A 23,649-nucleotide genomic window follows, 5' to 3' on the forward strand; every position below is an offset into this window, starting at 1 on the left:
CGTTTAACTGAACCTCCATGTCTTTTTGGACTGTGGGGGAAACTGGAGCACCCGGAGGAAACCTACGCGAACACAGGGAGAACAGGCAAACTCCACACAGAAAGGCCCAGTTGAGCCGGGACTCGAACACGGGACCTTCTTGTTGTGAGGCGACAATGCTACCCAATGAATTCTGGCAGTTTGTTGTTCATTTACACTGACTTTATATTGTCGCATAATATTTGGGAGCAGCATTTCAATGAAAAAAAGACTGAAGCTCAAACTGATAAAGCTTTGTTAATTTGCGCTGATCATATCATAGATGAACAAGATCGAATCTAGCGAACTCATATTCGTTATTTATACGTGTCACTGGGCTCATTTTTTTGGTTCACTCGGCAGCATCGTCGCAATATAATGTGACAATTTTTTGACACTACAATCAAAGCGCTTTATACAGTGAAGAGGGGACTCTCCTCAACCACCACCAGTGTGCAGCATCCACCTGGATGATGAGATGGCAGCCATACTGCGCCAGTATGCTCACCACACACCAGCTATTGGTGGAGAGGAGAGAGTAGAGTTATAGAGCCAGATAGGATGGGGATTATTAGGAGGCCATGATTGAAAAGGGCCAATGGGGGGAATTTGAACAGGACACAGGGGTCACACCCCTATTCTTTACAAGAAGTGCCCTATTATTGTTTAATGACCACAGAGAGTCAGGACCTTGGTTTAGTGTCTCATCAGAAGGACGGTGCCTTTTTAGTGTCCCCGTGGGCCGGGTGAGATGGGCCGGCAACTGGACCAGAATGTCCAGGGGCAGCTATTAGTCCCAGTCCGCCCCTGCATTCACACATCTGCCCTAGGGCAGACTGTCCATAGGACTTTTCCCGGTGGGCAGGCCGCGAAACGGGGCCGAATGGGGCCGAACGAGCAGTGATAAGCTGAAACGGGTGCTGTGTTATGCCCAACAGGCCGCGACTGCCTGAAGAGAGCCGCAAAACGGCGTCGCGATATGCCGAAGGGGGCCACGATATGCAGAAAAGGACAACGACAACCCAACCCAATAGATAATAAATATAATAAATAATGTTTGAAATGCCACCAACAGAAATTTTCATTGAATTAATTTCACTATATTATTTTATTAATATATTTATATTTTAATTTTATGGACAATGGTGCTCTAATTTACGCAGTATGTCATACAATACACACAATTCCATTTTTTATCTTTTTATTTTTATGAAGTTATCTGAAAACAATGTTGTGGATAATTTTTGGTGCTATATTGTAAAATGTAAATCTGTTTTGACTGTTAATTTCACTTTAAGTTTAGAGAAATATGTCTAATCAGTAAAAAAAAAAAAAATTCTACCAATCAGGATAATTTATTAATTAGTATAAAGGCATAATTAGTAAAAAGGTAAAATGAAATAATGTATTTATTTGTCCAAAAATTCAATTCAAATTCCAACTAATAAGTTGAAAAATTCAGAATTTTTGCCCAACCTTGCTAAGATGATTGATGTGCAGTTGTTTTTGGAAGGTTCTAGAGTGTGTTGTCTGTGGCATTATATTTAAGGTGAAATTCATATGATTTTAATCTTCCTCTCCTGATTCACTGGTGCACTTACATGATGCCAAAGTGTGTCGCCCAGCTGCCTGTGATGGCCAATGAGAGTTGAGTGACTGTCACAGAAACACCTGTTCCCTTGACAAACACCAGCGATGGCTCTGACATGCTGCACTGCACAATCCACATGCTGTACACACCAAAAGAACATTTATGGAACAAATCCTCATATATGTTTATCATATCACATAGTGTGGTGCTGTTAGTGCATTTGTGTTGAGTGTTGCATATCTAACACTTTGACACTCCTGCAAGTGTTTTCATTCATTCATTTGGTTTGATTTCTTATGTACTGACTTTGAAAGGGTGAAGTCTATAGTGCCGATCTTGATGTCCAGCTCACCGTGAAACTCTGGGAGTTCAATAGTCTTCAGTGTGTTTACAATCCAGACAGACATCAGCTGAGACACTAGAAAAAAAAAAAAAAATAGACACACACACACACACACACACACACACATACAAAAGCACATGTTTAACATCACATGTAAGCATATACAAGACAGCGAAACGTCATGGTTACTTGTGTAACTTCCATTCCCTGATGGAGGGAACGAGATGTTGTGTTGATGTAGTGACACTAGGGGTCAAACTTGGGAGCCCGAGACACCTCTAGTCTTTGATAAAAGGCCAATGAAAATTGGCGAGTGGTATTTGCATGCCACTCCCCTGGACATACGGGTATAAAAGGGGCTGGTATGCAACCACTCATTCAGGTTTTATGCTGAGGAGCCGATATAAGGTCCGGCCATTTCAGCGGGTAGTTCAGCGTTGTGGCAGGAGGGACACAACGTCTTGTTCCCTCCATCAGGGAACGGAGGTTACACAAGTAACCATGACATTCCCTATCTGTCACTCACTAGACGTTGTGTCAATGTAGCGACACTAGGGGTCCCTATACGAAACGCCACAATTGGTTGAACTGTGTTACGTGAACTGGCGGTGTGTGGTGGGCAGACTACTGTGTACCTCACAGCCAGCACACCAGGTCGACACGTAACCTTCCCCAACATAATTATGAGTGTCGAATGGCCCTTTGGGGACAAGTCGACTACCCAAAAGATAGAGACAGGCTTAACCCAGTCATGGCCTCTTTTCCCCATCTCTTTTTCCACTCCCAAAAAAAGAAGGGGGATTATCCGACTGGGCCGCCAGGTCTAGTCGGGGGGTGTCCCTCCCAAGGGGAAGACACCGCGGAGACCACACCTCGCCCAAAGAGAGGGGGGGATATTTAAGTGGAAGAATACATCACATGGTCGTTCCAACCGTGTGGAGAGTCTTCAAGGTAGATCCTGCCCAATGGGGGAGAAGTTACTACAAACATGGAGACTGGGGCAGAGGGGCTCTGCCCAAGGAAGACGCAGTTTGCCAACAGGGAAACGAACTAGCAGAAGATATATATCGCATGGGGTTAGCCTTACAGGGAACCGCCACAAGCGGAGCACCTACCCCAGAACAGGACTCTTAGTTAGCACGTGTACTGGGCCGGCAGCGAATCTCTCCAAAAACTCGACTGCCACAGGGCTCGGAGGAAGTCAACCAGGGAACAAAGTTTGTGAACACTACTGGGAATTAATGGCACACGTCTTCAGCTCCAAGGGAGGTGGAAGGCGATATGTGCAAGAGATACACCCGGCCAGTTATCCCTGGCTTATTCGCTTGTGTTGCGTGCCACTACCTGGGACGAAACCGGTTCCACCCGGAGGTTGTAGAACCTTGCAAAGGTGTTGGGTGTTGCCCAGCCCACTGCTCTGCAAATGTCTGTTAGAGAGGCACCCCTGGCCAGGACCCAGGAAGCCGCTACACCCCTGGTAGAATGGGCTCGTAGCCCTACCGGGGGCGGCATGTCCTGGGCGAGATATGCCATAGTTATGGCATCAATGAGCCAGTGGGCGATCCTCTGCTTGGAGACAGTGCTTCCTTTCCACTGTGCACCAAAGCAGACAAAGAGCTGCTCAGAGATTCTAAAGCTCTGCGTGCGATCCAAATAGATGCGTAAAGCGCGCACTGGACACAGCAACGACAGGGCTGGGTCTGCCTCCTCCTGGGGCAGCGCTTGCAGGTTCACACCATGGTCCCTAAAATGATGGGAACCTTGGGCACATAGCCCGGTCGGGGTCTCAGGATCACGAGAGTGTAAACCGGACCGAACTCCAGGCACGTTTCGCTAACAGAGAACGCTTGCAGTTCACCTACCTTCTTGATGGAGGTGAGCGCAGTCAGGAGGGCAGTCTTCAAGGAGAGTGCCTTAAGCTCGGCTGACTGCAAAGACTCAAAGGGGGCTCTCTGTAGACCCTGAAGAACTACAGAGAGGTCCCATGAGGGAACGAGGCGTGGTCTGGAGGGATTCAGCCTCCTGGCGCCTCTTAGGAACCTGATGATCAGGTCGTGCTTCTCTAAGGACTTACCGTTGACTGCGTCGTGGTGTGCTGCTATGGCGGCAACGTACACCTTCAAGGTGGAAGGGGATAGCCTCCCTTCCAACCTCTCCTGCAGGAAGGAAAGCACTGATCCGACTGCGCATCTCTGGGGTCTTCGCGTCAGGAAGAACACCACTTAGCGAACAGACACCACTTAAAGGCATACAGGCACCTCGTAGAGGGGGCCCTAGCCTGAGTGATCGTGTCTACCACCAGGGTGGTAGACCGCTTAGGTCTTCCGCGTCCCGTCCAGGGGCCAGACATGGAGATTCCAGAGGTCTGGGCGTGGGTGCCAGAGGGTATCCCATCCCTGAGAGAGAAGGTCCTTCCTCAGGGGAATTCGCCAGCGGGGAGCTGTCGCGAGGAGCGTGAGGTCCGAGAACCGCGTCTGGGTGGGCCAGTAGGGTGATACCAGGATGACCTGCTCCTCGTCCTCCCTGACCTTGCACAGGGTCTGTGCAAGCAGACTCACTGGGGGAAACGCATACTTGCGTAGGCCAGGGGGCCAGCTGTGTGCCAGCGCGTCTATAACAAGGGGAGCCTCAGTGAAGGCACACCAGAGCGGGCAGTGGGAGGATTCTTGGGAGGCAAACAGGTCCACCTGTGCCCATCCGAATCGACTCCAAATCAGCTGGACCACCTGAAGGTGGAGTCTCCACTCTCCCCTGAGGGTAACCTGCCGTGACAGCACGTCCACTGTAGTGTTGAGGTTGCCCAGGATGTGAGAGGCTCGCAGTGACTTGAAGTGCTGCTGACTCCAGAGGAGGAGACGGTGGGCGAGTTGTGACATACAATGAGAGCGCAGACCGCCTTGGCTGTTGACATATGCTACCGTTACCGTTGCTGTCTCTCTGAACTAACCCTGGACCAACGGCTGGAACCTCTTCAGGGCGAGCAGAATTGTCAACGACTCGAGGCAGTTGATATGCCAATGCAGTCGCGGGCCCGTCCAGAGGCTGGCGGCTGCGTGCCCATTGCAAACAGTGGCCCAGCCAGTTTTGGAGGCATCTGTCATGACCACGACGCACCTGGAGACCAGTTCTAAAGGAACACCTGCTCGTAGAAATGAGAGGTCGGTCCAAGGGCTGAAAAGATGGTGACAGACCGGCGTGATGGCCACGCGATGTGTCCCGTGGTGCCATGCCTATCTCGGGACTCGAGTCTGGAGCCAGTGCTGAAGCGGAGCTGAGCAGGGTGGCCGAGCAGGGTGAGCACCGCCGAGGATGCCATATGCCCCAGGAGCCTCTGAAAAAGTTTCAGTGGAACCACTGTTTTCTGTTTGAACACCTTTAAACAGGCCAGCACCGACTGGGCGCACTTGTTTGTAAGGCGCGCCGTCAAGGAGACTGAGTCCAACTCCAATCAGAGAAAAGAGATGCTCTGAACCGGGAGGAGCTTGCTCTTTTCCCAGTTGACCCGAAGCCCTAGTCGGCTGAGGTATGAGAGCACCAGGTCCCTGTGTGCGCACAACATGTCTCGAGAGTGAGCTAGGATCAGCCAGTCATCGAGATAGTTGAGAATGCGAATGCCCACCACCCTTAACAGGGAAAGGGCAGCCTCTGCGATCTTCGTAAATGATGAGGAGACAGGGACAGGCTCAAAGGGAGGACTTTGTATTGATACGCCTGACTCTCGAATGCAAACTGCAGGAAGGGTCTGTGTAGAGGAAGGATCGAGACCTGGAAGTACGCATCCTTCAGGTCTACCGCCACGAACCAATCTTGATGCTGAACGCTCGCCAGAATGCGTTTTGGCGTCAGCATCTTGAACGGGAGTCTGTGTAAAGCCCGGTTCAGTACTCGCAGGTCCAAGAGTGGCTGCAACCCACCGCCTTTTTTCGATACGATGAAGTAGGGGCTGTAAAACCCTTTCTTCATCTCGGCTGGAGGGACAGGTTCTATCATGTCCTTCCATAGGAGGGTAGCAATCTCCGTGCACAGGGTGGCAGCTTTTTTTGCCCTTGACCAAGGTGAAGTGAATACCGCTGAACCTGGGCGGGCGCCTTGCGAACTGAATCGCGTAGCCGAGTCGGACGGTCCGGATCAGCCATCGCGACGGATTGGAAATCGCGAGCCACGCGTCCAAGTTCTGTGCGAGGGGGACCAAGGGGACAACGTTGTCGGACGTACCGGCAGGTGGAGCCTTGCGGCGGGGCGGAGCGTGAGGTGCCACACCACGTCGTGGCCGTGCTGAGTCTAGGGACATCGAAGCACTTACCTGGCTCCTTGTGACCACCCCCGGAACAGCCTGGAACAGGGGAGGAAGAGGCCTGTCCTTGTAACCCGTGGAGACTGCCACATCGGGGTGGCTGTGTGCCACAGCTGGGCACTCGGGCGGAAAGGCCACCGCTGGAGCACCAATACTGCAAGAAAAAGCCCGTGGACGGTGGTCGTGGTGATGACCGTGCACACCGGGTATGTGACTTAGGGAGGAAGGAAGCCGCTGTTTTGCTGAACTGTTGGGTACTGCAGCCACTTGGGCATGCGGCGAAATCAAACAAAAATGCAACAAAAGATTTTCCACCCTGCCCTCCACCAGGGGATGGAGTGGTCTTCTTACCAGCTCCACATGAGTGGGTTCCCTCATCCCTGGGTCGCCCGTCTCAGGGGCACTTTTAGGACCTCAGTGGGTTCTTCGGCGCCGGCTGTGAGACGGGTGGCGTCTGCTTCCTGCGGTGGGCTCTTTAAAAAAAAAGCTCTTTAAGAAAATATACTCTCTAGTTTTTCTGCCGAAGCGCCCAGGGGCATTCTCTGCAGTGCACCAGTGCAGAGGAGGGAGAAGCCACTGAAATATGCCGTCAGATCCAGCAGAGGTGAATGAACAGTAGTATTCAGTAAACTGAATGAGTGGTTGCATACCAGCTCCTTTTATACCCGTATGCCCGGGGGAGTGGCATGCAAATACCACTCGCCAATTTTCAATGGCCTTTTATCAAAGACCAGAGGTGTCTCGGGCTCCCAAGAGTGACCCCTAGTGTCACTACATCGACACAACGTCGAGTGAGTGACAGATAGGGAACCTTAACTCAGATACAGTTTTTCTCAGTTGATTATATAAATTAATAGTAAAGTAAATAGCAAATTAATTCAAAACAATTCACACATCCAACGAAGCACACTCTTAAGTTTGCAGAATATTGATGTGCAGATTGAAGCACTCTATTTGTTGCTGACAATGCATTTAACAGTACTTTCTTACAATTAAATACTGCATTCAGAATTTTATTGTCAAATCAAAACACCACAAATTGCTGTTAAAATAATAATAATAACAATATTGTACTGCATTGGGATGATAGTGGGAACTTTTACATATTTACAATGACATTCTCCCAGCTGGTACAGTTGTGTTATAGAACACAATTTGTCGCACTGTGTTACATGGAGAAATTTTAGTGATTAACTCATTAATGTACAGTTCTGTACATGAAAATAGATGAATAATATATGTTTACATAAATAATTGGGGAGGGATGTTTACAATGCTTAGTCTTTTTGGTTGTAGTTGGTTCTTATCTCTAAATAAATTTGTGTATACCGGTAAATTGTCAACTAGGCATGCGTAGACATCAAACCTCGGCATAAAAAACTCAACAACGGTGACAATTAACAAGAATTGTAGATAAAAAATAAATAAAAAATAAAAAAAACATTTAATAATTGTGAATCTACAGCACTGCTACTGTACAGTAATTTCCTGGTCCTGTTCACTGTTAAGTCACAGTGTACAGTTGTCATTTAAATGTTATCATATAATACTACTGTATTGTAAAAAAAAGGGGTATAACCAAAACTATTGGTCCGATGTTGGATTCCAATAGAATGGCCCCTGAAGGTTTCTGTGTTGTTCTGTCTTTTCTGAGCGCTGAACCAAAACACTTATTAATTTGCACTTTATCAATTGACTCCGTTATTCATTTTATCTGACTCCAATTTTAGTTGACCTCTAATTTAGATTACAGCTCTAATTAATTTCTGATCATTCTTTTAATTTGATCTTTTTAAGTTATTGATTACTCTGAATCATCTTAATTTTCATTATCCATTCATTCAGGTCCCGATTGTCACTTAGAGTCACATGCTGGCCGATTAATTGCATAGATCTCACGGACACAAAATCGCCAGTCTGTTCATAGTCAGCGGTTGCAGGGTTTACAAATATCATCTGGTTCGGCCACCTACTGCTTGCTCATAACCAGATGATAGTTTTATTTAGTCATGTTTCATACAACTTGCTAAGACGGTGATAAGCAGTGACTGGTAGTCTTACATGGTTTTGTCCTATTCATAAGCTCCATTAATGATCATTATCCTGGACATAAGTTTGTGGTAACAAAAGGCGTCCCTCGAATCTACCGGTGATAAATGATTTCGGAGGAATACAGAATAAATCAAAAAGTAACAATTCATTTGCCAGGTAGGATTTAAAACATAAGTTACAAAATCAATCAAAGCCAATTTCACACATAATCAGAATAAACAAACATTTCTAAAAATAAAAGACAAGTCAAAGTAGTATACTTGGCAATAGAAAGTGACACACAGCAATTGTGCAGGAGATCTGACTACAAATTCCTGGTAGAGAAAACTACACACAGCAATTGTGTGGGATATCTGACTACAGACTCCCTGAGTTCCTTGACAATCTTCCTTAAATATCCAGACAGAAAACATTGTGTACCAAATGGTATTATCCTTTGAACAATGAGAATTTGGGGGTGATTGGGTTCTTGACTTCCTGGGATTTAACCGTATTAACATACAGGAGATCATTTCAATTGTAGGTCAAGGAGGGGATAGACCTCCAGAATGATGCAGTATTTGGCAAAGACATTATAACTTTGTCACCATTAGTTTTACCAACGTGGGAAAGAGACCATTATACCAGTCGCACAGAGACCTCTTAAATGATATCAAACACATACAGTTGCATTCTTTGTTTTCATGGTATTTGTTATATTTTACATATAAATCTTGTGTCTTTGTATTGGTCCTGAGCTGTTGAAGGGGAGAAGGGAGAGAGAGAGGAGAGGGGGCAGCAAGGTTATTTGTTATTTATCACACTGTGGTGATATTCAGGTGACGATTTCAGCTTTGTAAAACAATGCAAAGGCGATTTGCAATTTATCACATGTGATGATATTCAGGTGTAGATTTCAGCTTTTGTGAGAGAGTTTTATGACGCTGGTTCTCGCAGTGTTCTTTGACTTTTACTGGAAATGGTGCCTTTTGGGCATAGATATCCTGGTGCCAGCCTTACAGTATGTATATGTGTATACACATATATACACACATATATATATATATATACACACACACACACATACACACACTAGCGGCCAAAAGTTTGGAATAATGTACAGATTTTGCTCTTATGGAAATAAATTGGTACTTTTATTTACCAAAGTGGCATTCAACTGATCACAATGTATAGTCAGGACATTAATAACGTAAAAAATTACTATTACAATTTGAAAAAAATGCCCAGAACTTTTTAAAGTACTTCAAAGAGTTCTCATCAAAAAATCCTCCAATGCAGCAATGACAGCTTTGCAGATCCTTGGCATTTTAGCTGTCAGTTTGTCCAGATACTCAGGTGACATTTCACCCCATGCTTTCTGTAGCACTTTCCATAGATGTGACTGTCTTGTTGTCTGGCACCAACAATCATCCATGCGATTATCTAATCAGCCAATCGTGTGACAGCAATGCAGTGCATAAAGTCATGTGGATATGGGTCAGGAGCTTCAGTTAAAGTTCACTTCAACCATCAGAATGGGGAAAAATGCTGTTTCAGTGATTTGGACCGTGGCATGATTGTTGGTGCCAGACAGGCTGGTTCGAGTTTTTCTGTAACTGCTGATCTCCTGGGATTTTCACACACAACAGTCTCTAAAATGTAGTCAGAATGGTGCCAAAAACAAAAAACATCCAGTGAAAAAATCCAGTAGCAGTTCTGTGGACGGAAATGCCTTTTTGATTAGAGAGGTCAACAGAGAATGGCCAGACTGGTTTGAACTGACAAAGTCTACGGAAACTCAGATAAACGCTCTGTAAAATTGTGGTGAGAAGAATATCATCTCAGAATGCTATTCTGATATGTGGGTTGGTGCTGTTTTGGCGGCACGAGGGGGACCTACACAATATTAGGCAGGTGATATTAATGTTGTGGCTTATCAGTGTATATATATATATATATATATATATATATATATATATATATATATATATATATACACATATGTATGTGTGTGTGTGTGTGTGTATGTGCTTATTTTGTTGTTTTTAAATTATATTCCTTTAAAGTTATAGCAGTTGGTGTGGATTAGTTTAAAGCTCAAGTTCTTAGAAAATACATGTGGACTGATAGTTCAGGGGCTGTGCACTCGACTCTCATATCAACTACAAAAACTGCTAGAACTGTGACAACAGTCACGAGTGTCTTTGTATTCAAATGAGGTTTCTTAACCCTGTGATGCCCACTGTTGTAATATTACAACATCAATTTTAGCTCTACTAAAATAAACCTGCACATGTTTTTTTTTTCTTTTTTTTTTCTCTAAGACCACATTTACACAACTAATAGGTCCTATTGTTAAGCCTTGCAATGCTATTGGATGGTAGATTTTGAACTCACAATCTCACACTCAACCTGCAAACTTGCCTTGAAGCACATCATCTTGTTTTACTTGACTGGATAAATCAACATTCAAGTAAGTAAAATGTCTAATATATATATATATATATATATATATATATATATATATATAATTTTTTTTTTTTTTTTTTTTTCTGTGATTAGAAATCTGCTGAATGCTTTGATCATATTAGATTTTGAGCTTATGTCAATGTTGTAATTTTACAACACTGGGTGAAAGGGGAAGCAAAATTTGCCCGTGCACCTTGCACATTACATGGATGAATTGTACTTCTCACCTGTTCCATGTGAAAAAATACTAATAGAAACATACTATTTTGATCATTCACAAGTTTAAAATGTCTTCTTTGTTACCATTTTTAAAATTAAATGATTATTAAATAATAAGTTTGAGTTGAATTAAAGAATAAATTATTTCTTTGAGAATTTGAAAGTATTTGTGTAGCAATATTTGAAACTATCTTTATCTTATCATTTATAAAATATACTTAACTGGTCCTGTTTTCTTTTCTGGGCTTTGCTTGTTTGCCCAAATATCTGCTAGCTTCATGAGGGACAGATGATAATGTTCTGGAATGTGGGGGGTATAAGTGCTATTAGCATGATAAGTAGAGGGCACAATAAACTAGCCAGACAGTATTGTGTGAATTCTGTGGAATGGGTTAATTCTTTAAAATGTGTAAGTATGATTGGGATTTATTTGAATTGAGATTATTTAGCCTGGAAAATAATCAGTGATTTTTTTTTTACATTTCAGAATGCCACCAGCCAGGAAAGACCGTTGTAAGGGAGTTCCGTGGAAAGGAGGAGGCGAGAACTGGCTTGACAACTTAAATAATAATTTATTAAACAAAAACACACAACAAAAACCACACAGTACAGCTGCCTGCTATTCTCTCTCTCTCGAACTGTTGTCCCCAGCTGCCTTTATCCCTCGCACGCCCCATCAGGCTGATTGGGGACCGGGTGTGTCTCATTCCAGCCCGGCCCCACCTTCCTCGGCTCTACACTCCTCCCAGCGTTGCCTCAGGCCGGGGAGCCCCCAGGATGACGTACATCCCCCACCCTTCCTCTCCGGGGGGGGAGGGCGTGCCTTATGCCCCGACTGCCGGCGGGTCATCCCCGCCTTCCTCGACCTGGGAGGAGACAGGAGGGGAAAACCAACAAAACAAAATGGCGAGGGAAAGGCCAACATGGAGCGACAGAGAGAGAGAGAGGAAAGAGAGAAAAAGAAACTCACCGGTTCTCTGATGCGCCGTCGCGTGGTCCTCGATCACTACTCCACCCTATCAGGCGGAATGCAGCCGCTCCTCCCCGGATGGACCGGAGTCAGACCTCCAACCCCAGTGGACAGAACGCCCCTCCGCATTCCCGGCGTCCCGTGGGGACACTCTTCCGCTCCTGGCAGCGGCCCTACCACTCCAGGCGGTCGGGGAGTCGCTTCCCTCCTCCCCCCCGCGGACGGCGGTCTTCTCTCGACCCCTCCGCGTTCCCGGGGGATGGCAGGGCACTCCTCCGCCCCCCGGCAGCGGCTCCCTCACTCCAGGCGGTCGGGGAGTCCCGTCCGCACTCGCCTTGCGGACAGCGGCCATTCCCCGCATCCGGGTGGTCGGGCTACTCCGTCCCCCATCGGACGGGAGCGGCATTCCCCTGGGTGGACGGCAGTGTCGAGGACTCTGCGACGGGAATCGCTCCTCCTTCCTGGGTTTCGGCACCAGTGTAAAAGAGGAGGCGAGAAGCAGCTTTCCTTGTTAAGGTAAGGATTTATTTTTTCCTCTTCGCAGCACAAATTTACAGTTTCACTTTAAGCACTAAGTTAAACAACTATCACACACCGCTTCACAAATAAACTCTCATTACTAAAAATCTTTGCTCTGGTTTGGCTCTGTCATGTCCAGTCTCTCTCCTAGGTGACCCGCCATGGGATTATAATGAGCCGCCTGGAATACCATTTCCCAACGGCTCCTTGGAATCAAAAGTTGGGTTGTATCCTCTTTGGTCCGAGTGTCCTGTGTCACTCTATACAACCGCTCATTTATAATTGCAAAATAGGGGTATGAAAGGGCGATGTCAGGCTGGAGTCATTGACCATCAATGACTCTCACTTGGTCAAAGGCGTGTTTGAGGGTTTCGTCTCGCGACTGCTCCAAAGGGAAATCCCCATCAGGGAATTCCCTGAGAAGGGGAGGGGCTGCAGCCTCTCCCCCTCTCTCGTCATTATGACGTGGAGCTGTCGAGGACGGCCCCGGCTCTGCCTCCCCTGCCAGAGCATCGCACATCACACATCTCCCTATTTTCGTACAGGACCCATCCACGCAAATTCCCTTTAATAAAACTCTAAAATCAGGCCAATCAGTCCCCAAAATCAGCGGATGGGTGAGGCGGGAACTAACCGCGGCCTCCACTCTATGCTTTTTCCCCCAAAATTTAATCGTCAGGGTCACCACCGGATACTTGTGAATATCCCCTTGTACACATTTCACCTTCACCGTTTTAGTTGTGACCAATGCCTTGGGTTGAACCAGGCGTTGGTGGACAGTGGTTTGATTACAACCGGTGTCCACCAAAGCTTGGTGAGTACCCCTCTTGACACTTACTGGTATCCGGTACGCTCCGGCCCGGTCGGGGGCAGCCTGTGTGAGATCAGAGACCCTCACCACCATCCCCAGCTCCATCAGAGGGCACTGATCTCGGAAGTGGCTCGGGTCTCCGCACCTCCAGCAGGCCGGCCCAGGCACTACGCCTGCATTTGCGTCGGCGGGCGCCCCCCCCCCCCCGAGGGGGAGAGTGGCGGGGCATTGGAGTAGGGGAAGGTGTCACCTCCCACACCTGAGGAACTGGTCTCAGGGGCTGAAGTCCTCCTCGTCTGTGTGGGACAGGAACGGGACCTGGAGAGAGAGCAGAACGAGAGGAGAGAGGGGAGGGGGAAGAAACAGAGGGAGGAGAGAAAATGTAGGAGGGCTCTTCCGCCCTCGGGATCGCCGCCATGTGGTCCTCCGCAAGTCGGATAGCTTCCTCCAACGACGCCGGGTGGTGGCACTGGACCCACTCCTCCATCTCTTTTGGCAGTCGATCTGTGAATTGTTCCAGTACCACCTGGTCAATAATTCCCTGGACGTCGCGGTCCCCCGCTAGCAGCCATCTTCGGCAGGCGTCACGGAGCCGCTGGGCAAAGGCAAATGGGTGGCCGGAGCTCTCCAACTTCAAGATCCGCAAGAGTTGACGACTTTCCTCCGGAGTGCGACCAACCCGTTGCAAGATGGCTCTTTTTAAATCTCCGTAGGCCAGGAGGCTCGTTGCTGGCAGTTGTTGAGCCACGAGCTGGGCTTCCCCGGACAATAGTGGGATCAGTCGGGCTGCCCATTGGCCGAGCGGCCAGCCCCAGATCTCGGCGGTCCGCTCAAACAAATCCAGGAAGGCCTCAGGGTCATCCACCGCTCCCATTTTCTGTAATGCTGGTCGGGGTAACAGCGTGGGAGTGTCCGGGGTCGCGGCTGAGGACGCCTCCTGGCTGAGGAGGCTCCGGATCACCTGCCGGTCCTCAGCTTGAGCATGCAGGAGCTCGACAAACCGGCAGTCTTGATCTTGTCGGAGCTCAAGCAGCGTCTGTTGGTGGCTCTGATGTAGGCTGGCGAGGGCTTGGAGGATCTCCGCCAACTGGGAGGACTCTACGGGATGACTTCCATCCATCTTCGACCCAAACTTCAATCCCGGGTTTCGGCACCAGTGTAAGGGAGTTCTGTGGAAAGGAGGAGGCGCGAACCGGCTTGACAACTTAAATAATAATTTATTAAACAAAAACACACAACAAAAACCACACAGTACAGCTGCCTGCTATTCTCTCTCTCTCGAACTGTCGTCCCCGGCCGCCTTTATCCCTCGCACGCCCCATCAGGCTGATTGGGGAACGGGTGTGTCTCATTCCAGCCCGGCCCCGCCCTCCTCGGCTCTACAACCGTCTTATCTACAATGTGTATGATGTCATTGATGTCGTCCAAAATGGGAAAAGTGATTTTGAGAAGGACTCTGATACAAGTGATGAAGAGGAATGTGGAGATGCCTGTAAACTGAAAAACCCAAATGACCGCCCATCGGATGATTATGTGGACATCATGCCAACAAAATCAAGCCATTCAAGAACACAGACCATGCCCCGTGACAGGTATCGTTGGCTGAAAAAGGATTTTATCAGTACCAACAGTGATTTTTCAGGTCAGGGCTATGAACAGAGCTAAACATAGTAAATGCCAAAGGTTTCGTTCAGTTCATCAGGTTTTGTAAATACAATCTGAACATATTTTTATAATAAACAATTTTTCATAAAAATATGACTTGTCTGATTATCATTATTGTGTGATTATTAGTGTATAGATATATAGGCTACTGTTATGGGGCAACATAAGCAGTACACCCTGCAAATGAACCATTAGATGTTCTCTACATTTGTTCAGACAGTGAGTAAAATCACTGAAATTCTGCTAACCAACAGGCCCAACATTGCAATATTACAACTTTTCCCTAAAAACTTACTAAAATGTAAAAAATGTAAAAACCCATTTATTTCTGCATTAGAGGCCTCCTACAACAACATGTAAAAGGTGAATTTTTTTTAAATGTTTTTTTTTTGTTTTTTTTTAATGTTTCTATATTTGGGTCTCACAGGGTTAATTGGGTATGCAATGCACATTATCCATTAATATGTCCATGATAACTTGTGCCTTAGTCTTGCCAGATTATGACATTGTATAAAATCTGAACGTCTTTTTCTCTTTTTATGCAACATTATAAAATCATCTGTAACTGAATGAACAACAAACTGCCAGAATTAATAAAGCCCCACTGAGTTTGTTTGTTATTAGTGTGGACATGCTCTGAAGGCTCAGGTCTAAATAGCGTAGGCCAACATCATAAGATCAGAAAAACAAGTAGCCAAAATCACCTATTGTTGCCCATTGACTGGGATTCCCCAGCGCACTTGAGCACAAATGTGGATGCAAGGGACAGTAGTTGATTTTTTTAAATCTCATGAAAAATCGTACATAAGTTACGAGTTGTCTATTTTGTATGATCTCGCGCAATGTTGTTCACATAAACTCGTACGACTTCATGTACAAATTTTCGGATGTCTAAAGCGGAAGTAAGAGCGAGTTCCACACACGAGGCAGTAAGGACAAACTTATTAATATTATACCCTTACCCAAACCCCTTATCTAAACTTAACCAATCAGTAGAGTGTGTAAACATGATAAGAAGCTGTTATGTGCGACAGAAGCAAGTAATTGTTGCGTATTAGATGGAAACAATATCCAGCGACATCATTGGCTGTAGTGAAAGTCGTAGGAATTCATACTAGTGCAGTCGCACGATATCATATGAATTAGCCAAATTTAGAAAAGTCATAGGAATCCTGACGATTTCACCGTGAGATTGTGTTGGGTGAGCTGAGACCACGCCATTGAATGTAAAGTGAGGAAAAAAAATGTATACAGTTATTTAGATCATTGCAGCTGTTTATCAGTATTATTTCCACTCAGTTATATCAAATTGTGTGTTTTGTTACTTTTATTTTTTTATAAATATATTTTTTCAATGTATGTTGCTAATCTAGTGGATAATGTTTGATCTTGCCTGACAACATGTGAGTCCCGACTGCACCTTTTTCAGCTCAAACTAAAGATTTAAACACCTCCTCCCAACCAGTTAAGGTGTGAATCGCTGATGCTCTGGCTGCTAAAAAAAAGTTTCCAGAAAAATGTCTCAATGTGCTCAAAAACATGGTTACTTTATTTACACCATATTACTGTAGTAACACTATGATATTATTATAGTAAAACTACCTTTATATTCATTATATGTATTATTATTAATAATGGAGACAGGAAACAGAATGGGAAAAAATAATGTGCCAAATGCAGAATCGAACCTGGGTGCAAATAGTCACTCCGAAAAATTATACATTTTATCAAGATTTGGGGCAACATTGTTTAACAGCAAATATGAACTACTAATAAAATATTACGACAGATAATATTAAATACTACAGATAATGAATAACAAAGCTCGTAACCTACAGTTTTGAACTGCATAGCATTTCTGGTTATTACATGTAGACAAATATTTTACAAATAATGTGGTCACAATACTTTCAGCCTAATTCATGAAATGGAAAATTGCATTTCTTATTAAAATATTTACAATATTTCATTTGATAATTATGTTCCCATAAAGAATCATTCTGTTCACTTTGTCTTCAGTTTTTATTGCCAGATGAATATAACATAATTTGACACAATAGTATACATATATGAATTAATTCACATTTGATAATCCTGTTTAAAAACAGAAAATATGGGCGAGCCTATCGGCACATTAAAAGAAAGCACAGGTTTAGAGACTGTTTTTGGAAGTTACAATTGTTTGAATATGAGGTCTAATAATGCTCGCTCATAATGCTCGTTTATATGTATAAAAAATACTCACAAATGATAATAATGAAATGTGAATGAATAAATGCAAACAAATAACTCTCCGAACTGTGTGTGTCCTCATGAATGCTGAACGCTGCAGGAAAGTGTTTATTATGTGTCTCAATTGCAACATCCAGCCAGCAAATATATGTTGTGGTGTTTTTACATTTGTTGTTGTTGTTCTTCTTCTTCTTCTTCTTCTTACTCTTTTTCTTCTCTTTTATGGTGGTTGACTTTTGTTACATTGGGAGAAAGAGCTTTGTGGCATTCAGCTCTGGTCTGTTAAAATTCTATGGTTATAGTGTCCCATAGCAGTTAAGATCTGCTAATGACACGTTCACGCTGTGATCGCCTCGGCAGAAATCCTACTCTGGTTGACTGCCAACTGTATGAGGATCATCCTCTAAATTTGTTTGACGCAAAATGATGATGTGTGATAAAAGGTCTTATCCACAATATTTTCAGCAAGTGGCTGAGAATGTTCCTGTGTCATTGACCACAAAGTAAATAACTATAAAGAGAATACCACAGAATATAGTGGTGTGGGGTTATTGTCTGTCACACAAGCACAGGATGTACAGTCCAATAATATATTAATAATCCTTTTTAATATAGGATGATTTTCTAACAACTGCATTTACAGTAATAAAGTAATTATATTATTCAATTCTTGCCGTGTTTTGTATGTGCAGAAACTAGCGGGCTCTATTGGAGACATGAGAGACGATGATTAAACTTCTTATTTTAAAATTAAAGTGCTTTCTCTGCCTTATTGTTTGGTTGTTGTGTGTGTGTGTGTTGTGTCTTTTTTCTCTCTCGCCCTCTCTCTCATTATTCTCAGGTGTGCGGGAACCTGAAGAGCGGAGGAGTGCTGATTGAGTGCATCTGACGCAATGTGTTTAATCCTATATAAACTCTGCGGTCCATAGCTGGAAGGTGTGATGGGAGTTTCTGGCCATCCTACTCATGAGACATTCAGGCTATTATATTAGACTAACATATTCTGTCATTACATCATGTATATATAATGAGCATGCACAGGTCTGTGAACACGTTATCAGTCCACTTAATAAGAACTTAAATCAGTCGGTATTGATGTGAATTATTTTTATTTGCTTTATGGCAGTACAGTACTCGTTACTGTATGTACGTGATTGCTTATAGTAAAATATGTAAGTATTGTTCATCTTTATTAAGGTGTTAAACAAGGACAATGCCAATCAGTGTTGGGTAAGTTACTTAAAAACAGTAATCCAATACAAATTAACAATTATTTCTCTAGATTACTATAATAATTACTTAATTGAAAAAGTAATCACATTACTAACTAATTACTTTACTTTTAAGTTACATTCTAAAACAATTTTTCGCTCAAAACATTCATTTCTATATTTCATTCTTGTTCATTGTTACACACAAGTCGTACACTCAGCACCTCACATCTCAGTGGTTAGCACTGTAGTCTCACAGGAAGAATGTCCCGGCTCAACTGGGCCTTTCTGTGTGGAGTTTGCATGTTCTCCCCATGTTTGCATGGGTTTCCTCCGGGTGCTCCGACTTCCCTCACAAGTCCACAAACATGCAGGTTAAGTGAATTGGAGACTCTAAATTGCCCTGGAGGTGTGAGTGAGAGTCCTCCAGCCACTGGGGGTTGTGTCAGGAAGGGCATCCGGTGTAAAACCTGTGCCAACTCAAATATGCTGATCACGGATAATCTGCTGTGGTGACCCCTGATGGAAGGAGCTGAAAGTAGATCCCTGTAATGTCCCTATAATGTACTTAAAAGTTATTAAATTAATGAAAAGTCAGTAATTGTAATTCAATTACAAGAATTTAAATTGAAATGCATTACACTGCTTCTTTGTCCGATCCCACGTACACATGCGTAGATGTTGTATTTTGGCTTTGCTATACACAACGCATAATTTAAATTCATTTTAACCGACTGACCTCAGTTCAGGAGACTCTGTGCTGTCAGTAAAGGGTTAGACTTTTGATGTCATGTGACAAAGCAACTTGGCCCCGAACACAGCAGAGTTGGCCCGTTCCCAAATGGCACACTTGATGTGGACTTGTGGTTTTGTGGCCTTAATTTGTGCATTCCCTTGAAATCCATGAGACCGTAGGGTGTGCCATTTGATATTTTAGCGCAAGCTCCACAGTGGACTACTACCCAACAGAGACTGTTATGCATGAAAATCCCAGGAGATCAGCAGTTACAGAAATACTCAAACCAGCCCATCTGGCACCAACAATCATGCCACGGTCCAGATCACTGAGATCACATTTTTTCCCCTTTCTGATGATTGATGTGAACATATACTGAAGCACCTGACCCGTATCTGCATGATTTTATGCATTGCACTGCTGCCACATGATTGGCTGATTAGATATTTGCATGAGTAAGTAGGTGTACTGGTTTTCCTAATAAAGTAGTCGGTGAGTGTATGTTGCCATCCTTTTTTTATGAAAACTATTTGCTTTAGAAATATATATATATATATATATATATATATATATATATATATATATATATATATATATATATAATTCTTTTTTTTTTCATGTTTATTAGGTGCACTAGTTACAAATCAAAAAGGGAAATGGAAAATGCACACAGCTGTCACACTCAGATCTCAGGGGGGTATAGAAGGATGCTGCCAAATTAAGAATAGCTAGTCTGTTCTGATGTACAGTGAAAGGACATTTCTGACCAGCTTTGAGACTGTTCACTTCAAAATCAGCGTCTTTGAATAAACACACACAAAATAAAAATTATTTTAAGATTCACGAATTTCAATTTTATAACAAAATTCCATCAAACTGAATTAAGTAAACTTTGATAAAATTACATTTTTATTCAAAATACAAACAATAGTTTTATTAATTTAATTTTGTGAAAGATTGTGTAGTGATTTGAATTAAACCGCACAGGTGAATTTAATATAACTCTCAGTTTATTCATATCTTGTAATTTATTAACTTGTATTCTCCTTTTCTTCTCTCCCTCCCAGCTTCCCTATACTTATGCACGCCTGCCCCCTAGTGCCCAAAGTGAACATTTCAAAGAACATTACAGATTGCACAATTTAATTTGATGGCATTTTGTTATGAAACTGAAATGCGTAAATCTTAAAAATAGGTTAAAATATTTTTGAGTCTGTATTTTACACGTTTATTATTTTCAGGAGCTCATAGCGTTTTACAATTCACTTTGCGTAATTTCAATGGTTTCATTACACACCTGTGCCGTCTGAACAATGAATGAATTCATGAGAGAGCAAGGTGCTGAAACAGACGAGCAGCTTGACTCTGCGTGCATGGGACAAATTCTTCTGTTTCATCAAGGTAAAGTAATAAACACAGTATTTCCTAATTTTTCGAGAACATTCTCTGTTTCTTCTTACAATCCATAGATATATCTATCCTTCAGCACAATTTATGAAACATCACCTTTGGAAATATATAAATAATTCAATAATTGAGGTTTCATTATGTTATACTTTAAAATAAAATGCAACAAAGATAGGGGCTGAAGGGGGCATTTTTGCATGACAAAAAAGGATGAACTCCAAAGTTTCAACAAGGACAACCACAAATTTTCCACTCTGGCAGTGATAACCATGAAAAAAGACATCATGCGCCCGAATGCTGCATAAGTAGGATGATTTACCAGTCGCTCAATTGCACCCTCCAGCAATGGACCACAGAGTTTATATGGGGTTAAACACACTGCGGCAGTTGTTAGAAAATCATCACATATTTAGATATTAATATATAATTCGACTGTACATCCTGTACTTGTGTGACAGACAACAACCCCACATCACTATTATGTGTCATTCTCCTTAAAGTTATTGAAATTGTGACCAATGACATGGGAACTTTCTCAGGCAACCGCAAAATACATCCGCTTTTTGAAAAATATGGTGGATTGACCTTTATCACACATTATCATTTTGCATCAAATAAATGTAGAGGACTGTTCTCATATATTTAAGATCAGATTGCTCAGTGTTGATTCCAGGCTTGCTTATTTGTGAATCAAGTCTACAGAACAACAATCTCAAAAGGATCCTCAAATGTAAAAGTACATTCATGGACACACATTCACATTCTCAAAGCACAGCAGCAATAGAAAAAGGCTTGGCATTTATTTGTGCATTTGTGGATTGTGTTGTGAGCAAAGAAAACAGAATACTTGTGCATTCTGTTGCGTGTATTTGTAAATTTAGTGTGTGTGTGCATCTGGTGTGTGCATTTGTGGAAGGTTTTGAGACTGTTTTCTCTCCATACAAAAGCATCCGTCTGACACATTAGTAGGCCTACATCAATAATTAAAAATAGTGCAGACGGCATTATGCCAGTAGCATTCGACATTTATGTTCAATGATATGGAAATAAAACAAACAATATTTTGTCTTTTAATGCCACTTTTTGTATTTTCTGAATGCATGACTATTATATGTATTTTATGTACTGTATTTGAATGATCTGAATTATAATATTTATTATATTTGTATCATTTTAATTTATATTTTAATTACTATCACTAAATTATCTTTTTGGGGGGCCTTTTTCAGTAAATATCGATATGCGATTTAATCAATTAATCGGCACACAGTCATATGAACATGTCAATTCAAAGTTAAGGAACAAAAGCAATTTATCAGACATTACAAGATGCCATAATAAAGACTCAAATGTTATGAATGTTATTTCAGATGAATGCAGTGTCCCTGGTGTTTTGTGTATGTGGAGATCTCACCATCTGTCAGACCCTTCTCTGATAGAGCAACTTTAAATGCAGGACAGTCTGCAAGTGTGTGTTTAAACAGCAACAGGAAGAAAAGAATCAGATGCATCCTTCAATTCCTGCACACAAACACAAAATATACCAATTAAACATTTGTTGCATTAGTTTTATTACAAAACATTATTTGTCAGATATTCTCAATGAAATTATGCCAAAAGATCTCAGAGGCCTAAAAAGTGTCACATTGGAGACATTCATGTCTTTTTGTTGTGTGGATTTGTTTTTTTGTTTTTTTTCAAAAACAATATCTAACCAACATCAAATAATTTGTCAAATATTATGACGAAAGCTGATGGAGAACAACCTTCTCAAAAACTTTGAAGAGAATAGAAAGTTTTGAGATGGGCTGCTAATTATTTAAAACATAAGGATCAAGGTTTTCCTTTTTAAGCGAGGGCTTGACCACAACATGTTTAAAATCGGATGGGAAAGTATTATTAATTAGGCAACTGTTTACTATAGACAGTATGCTGGGGCCAGTAGTGTCCAGAGCTTCCAAAAGAAGATAAGGAGGAATAATGTCCATGGAACAGGAAGCAGGCTTCAGACTACGTACAATATCTACCAAATGAGAGAGTGATACCGGCTCATATTGAGTTAAATGAGATGAAGATGACGTTGTCTCCAAAAAATTTAATGCAGGGGGTGAGAAGCAGAAGATCTTATGTCATCAATCTTATTAATAACATTTTTTCACAAGCCGCAAAACTGCCATTATAAAAACGCATAGGAAAATCAAGACGGAACCCATGGCGAATTCTATCATGGGTTTTTGGACTACAACCTCAACAGCTCTATTCATTGAGATGCTTTAAAGTGAATTACAGTGCACTCAATGTACATGTATCAGTTTGGGTGTGCACTGAAAATCAACCCATGACTATACAGTAACTTATCCTCATTTTTTTTTTAATTTTATTTATGTTCTTGATTTCATTTTGTTCATGTCAACTGAGACACGTACTGATCTTGATGTCTGTGTTTAGCTGACATAAGATCACTTCGGTCACCTCTGACTGCTGGAAAGTCACTTCCTTAAATTAAATAGAAGTGAAAGACCAAGATATATTTGCTCATCTGATTCTGAGACCAGAGGGAGTTATATATTTATATAGCAATGTGTTTATGGCCACGGTCAGGTTTCAGTACTGCATTCCAACTGTTAATATCTAAAACATGAAATTTAAATAAAAAAGTGCCTTTTTATCATTTTCTAGCAGTTATTGGGCCCTAATTTAAGGGTGGTTTCACATATAGTACGTTTTAAGTGAACCAAACCCAGTTGGGTTAAAGTGAACCAGAAAGGGAACCAGCCGCAAATGACCTCAGTGCTTTTGGTGTTCACAATGTAAGTGGACTTAAAAGAGGACCCAGTTTCTTTTTTGGTCCTCTTCACATTAATGTGGTCTCAGACCCCATTGCAGCTAGGGCTGTCACGATAATGAAATTTGGCTGACAATAATATTCATAAATAATTGCGATTATTATAATAAGCAATTGTCATACAAATGTCATACTTCTTAAGGTGTATGTATGCTTATGACAGATAGGCCTATACCTTTAGTAATAATTTGTTGATATTTAACTTGAAATCATAAAATAAAATGGGGCTATATGATTACTTTTAAGGTTTTAAAAAATATTGAATTTTTCATACAAAATTATTGCACA

The 23,649-nt window shown here is 42.7% G+C and overlaps 2 protein-coding genes across 4 annotated transcripts in view; one reads left to right on the top strand and one right to left on the bottom strand.

Annotated features, from left to right (window-relative positions):
- The window catches only part of LOC127432446 (NACHT, LRR and PYD domains-containing protein 12-like), a 612,890-nt gene that overhangs the window by 226,282 nt on the left and 362,959 nt on the right, over nucleotides 1-23,649 (top strand). The gene's annotated exons all lie outside the window — the stretch shown is intronic.
- The window catches only part of bpifcl (BPI fold containing family C, like), an 86,530-nt gene that overhangs the window by 60,382 nt on the left and 2,499 nt on the right, over nucleotides 1-23,649 (bottom strand). For 2 of the 3 annotated variants that reach the window (XR_007895748.1, XM_051683564.1), the window contains exons 2-4: nucleotides 21,931-22,037; nucleotides 1,916-2,027; nucleotides 1,620-1,748 (exon numbers count right to left, since the gene is read on the bottom strand). Coding sequence is in view for 2 of the 3 variants with exons in the window: in XM_051683564.1 (XP_051539524.1) it covers nucleotides 1,620-1,748; nucleotides 1,916-2,027; nucleotides 21,931-22,027 (338 nt within the window). In the remaining variant the exon portion in view is untranslated. Of the gene's footprint in view, nucleotides 1-1,619; nucleotides 1,749-1,915; nucleotides 2,028-21,930; nucleotides 22,038-23,649 lie in introns of those variants that run through there. The other variant, XM_051683566.1, reaches the window with a different exon arrangement.

This window comes from Myxocyprinus asiaticus, chromosome 42, assembly GCF_019703515.2.
Source record: "Myxocyprinus asiaticus isolate MX2 ecotype Aquarium Trade chromosome 42, UBuf_Myxa_2, whole genome shotgun sequence".
Lineage (NCBI taxonomy): Eukaryota > Metazoa > Chordata > Actinopteri > Cypriniformes > Catostomidae > Myxocyprinus > Myxocyprinus asiaticus.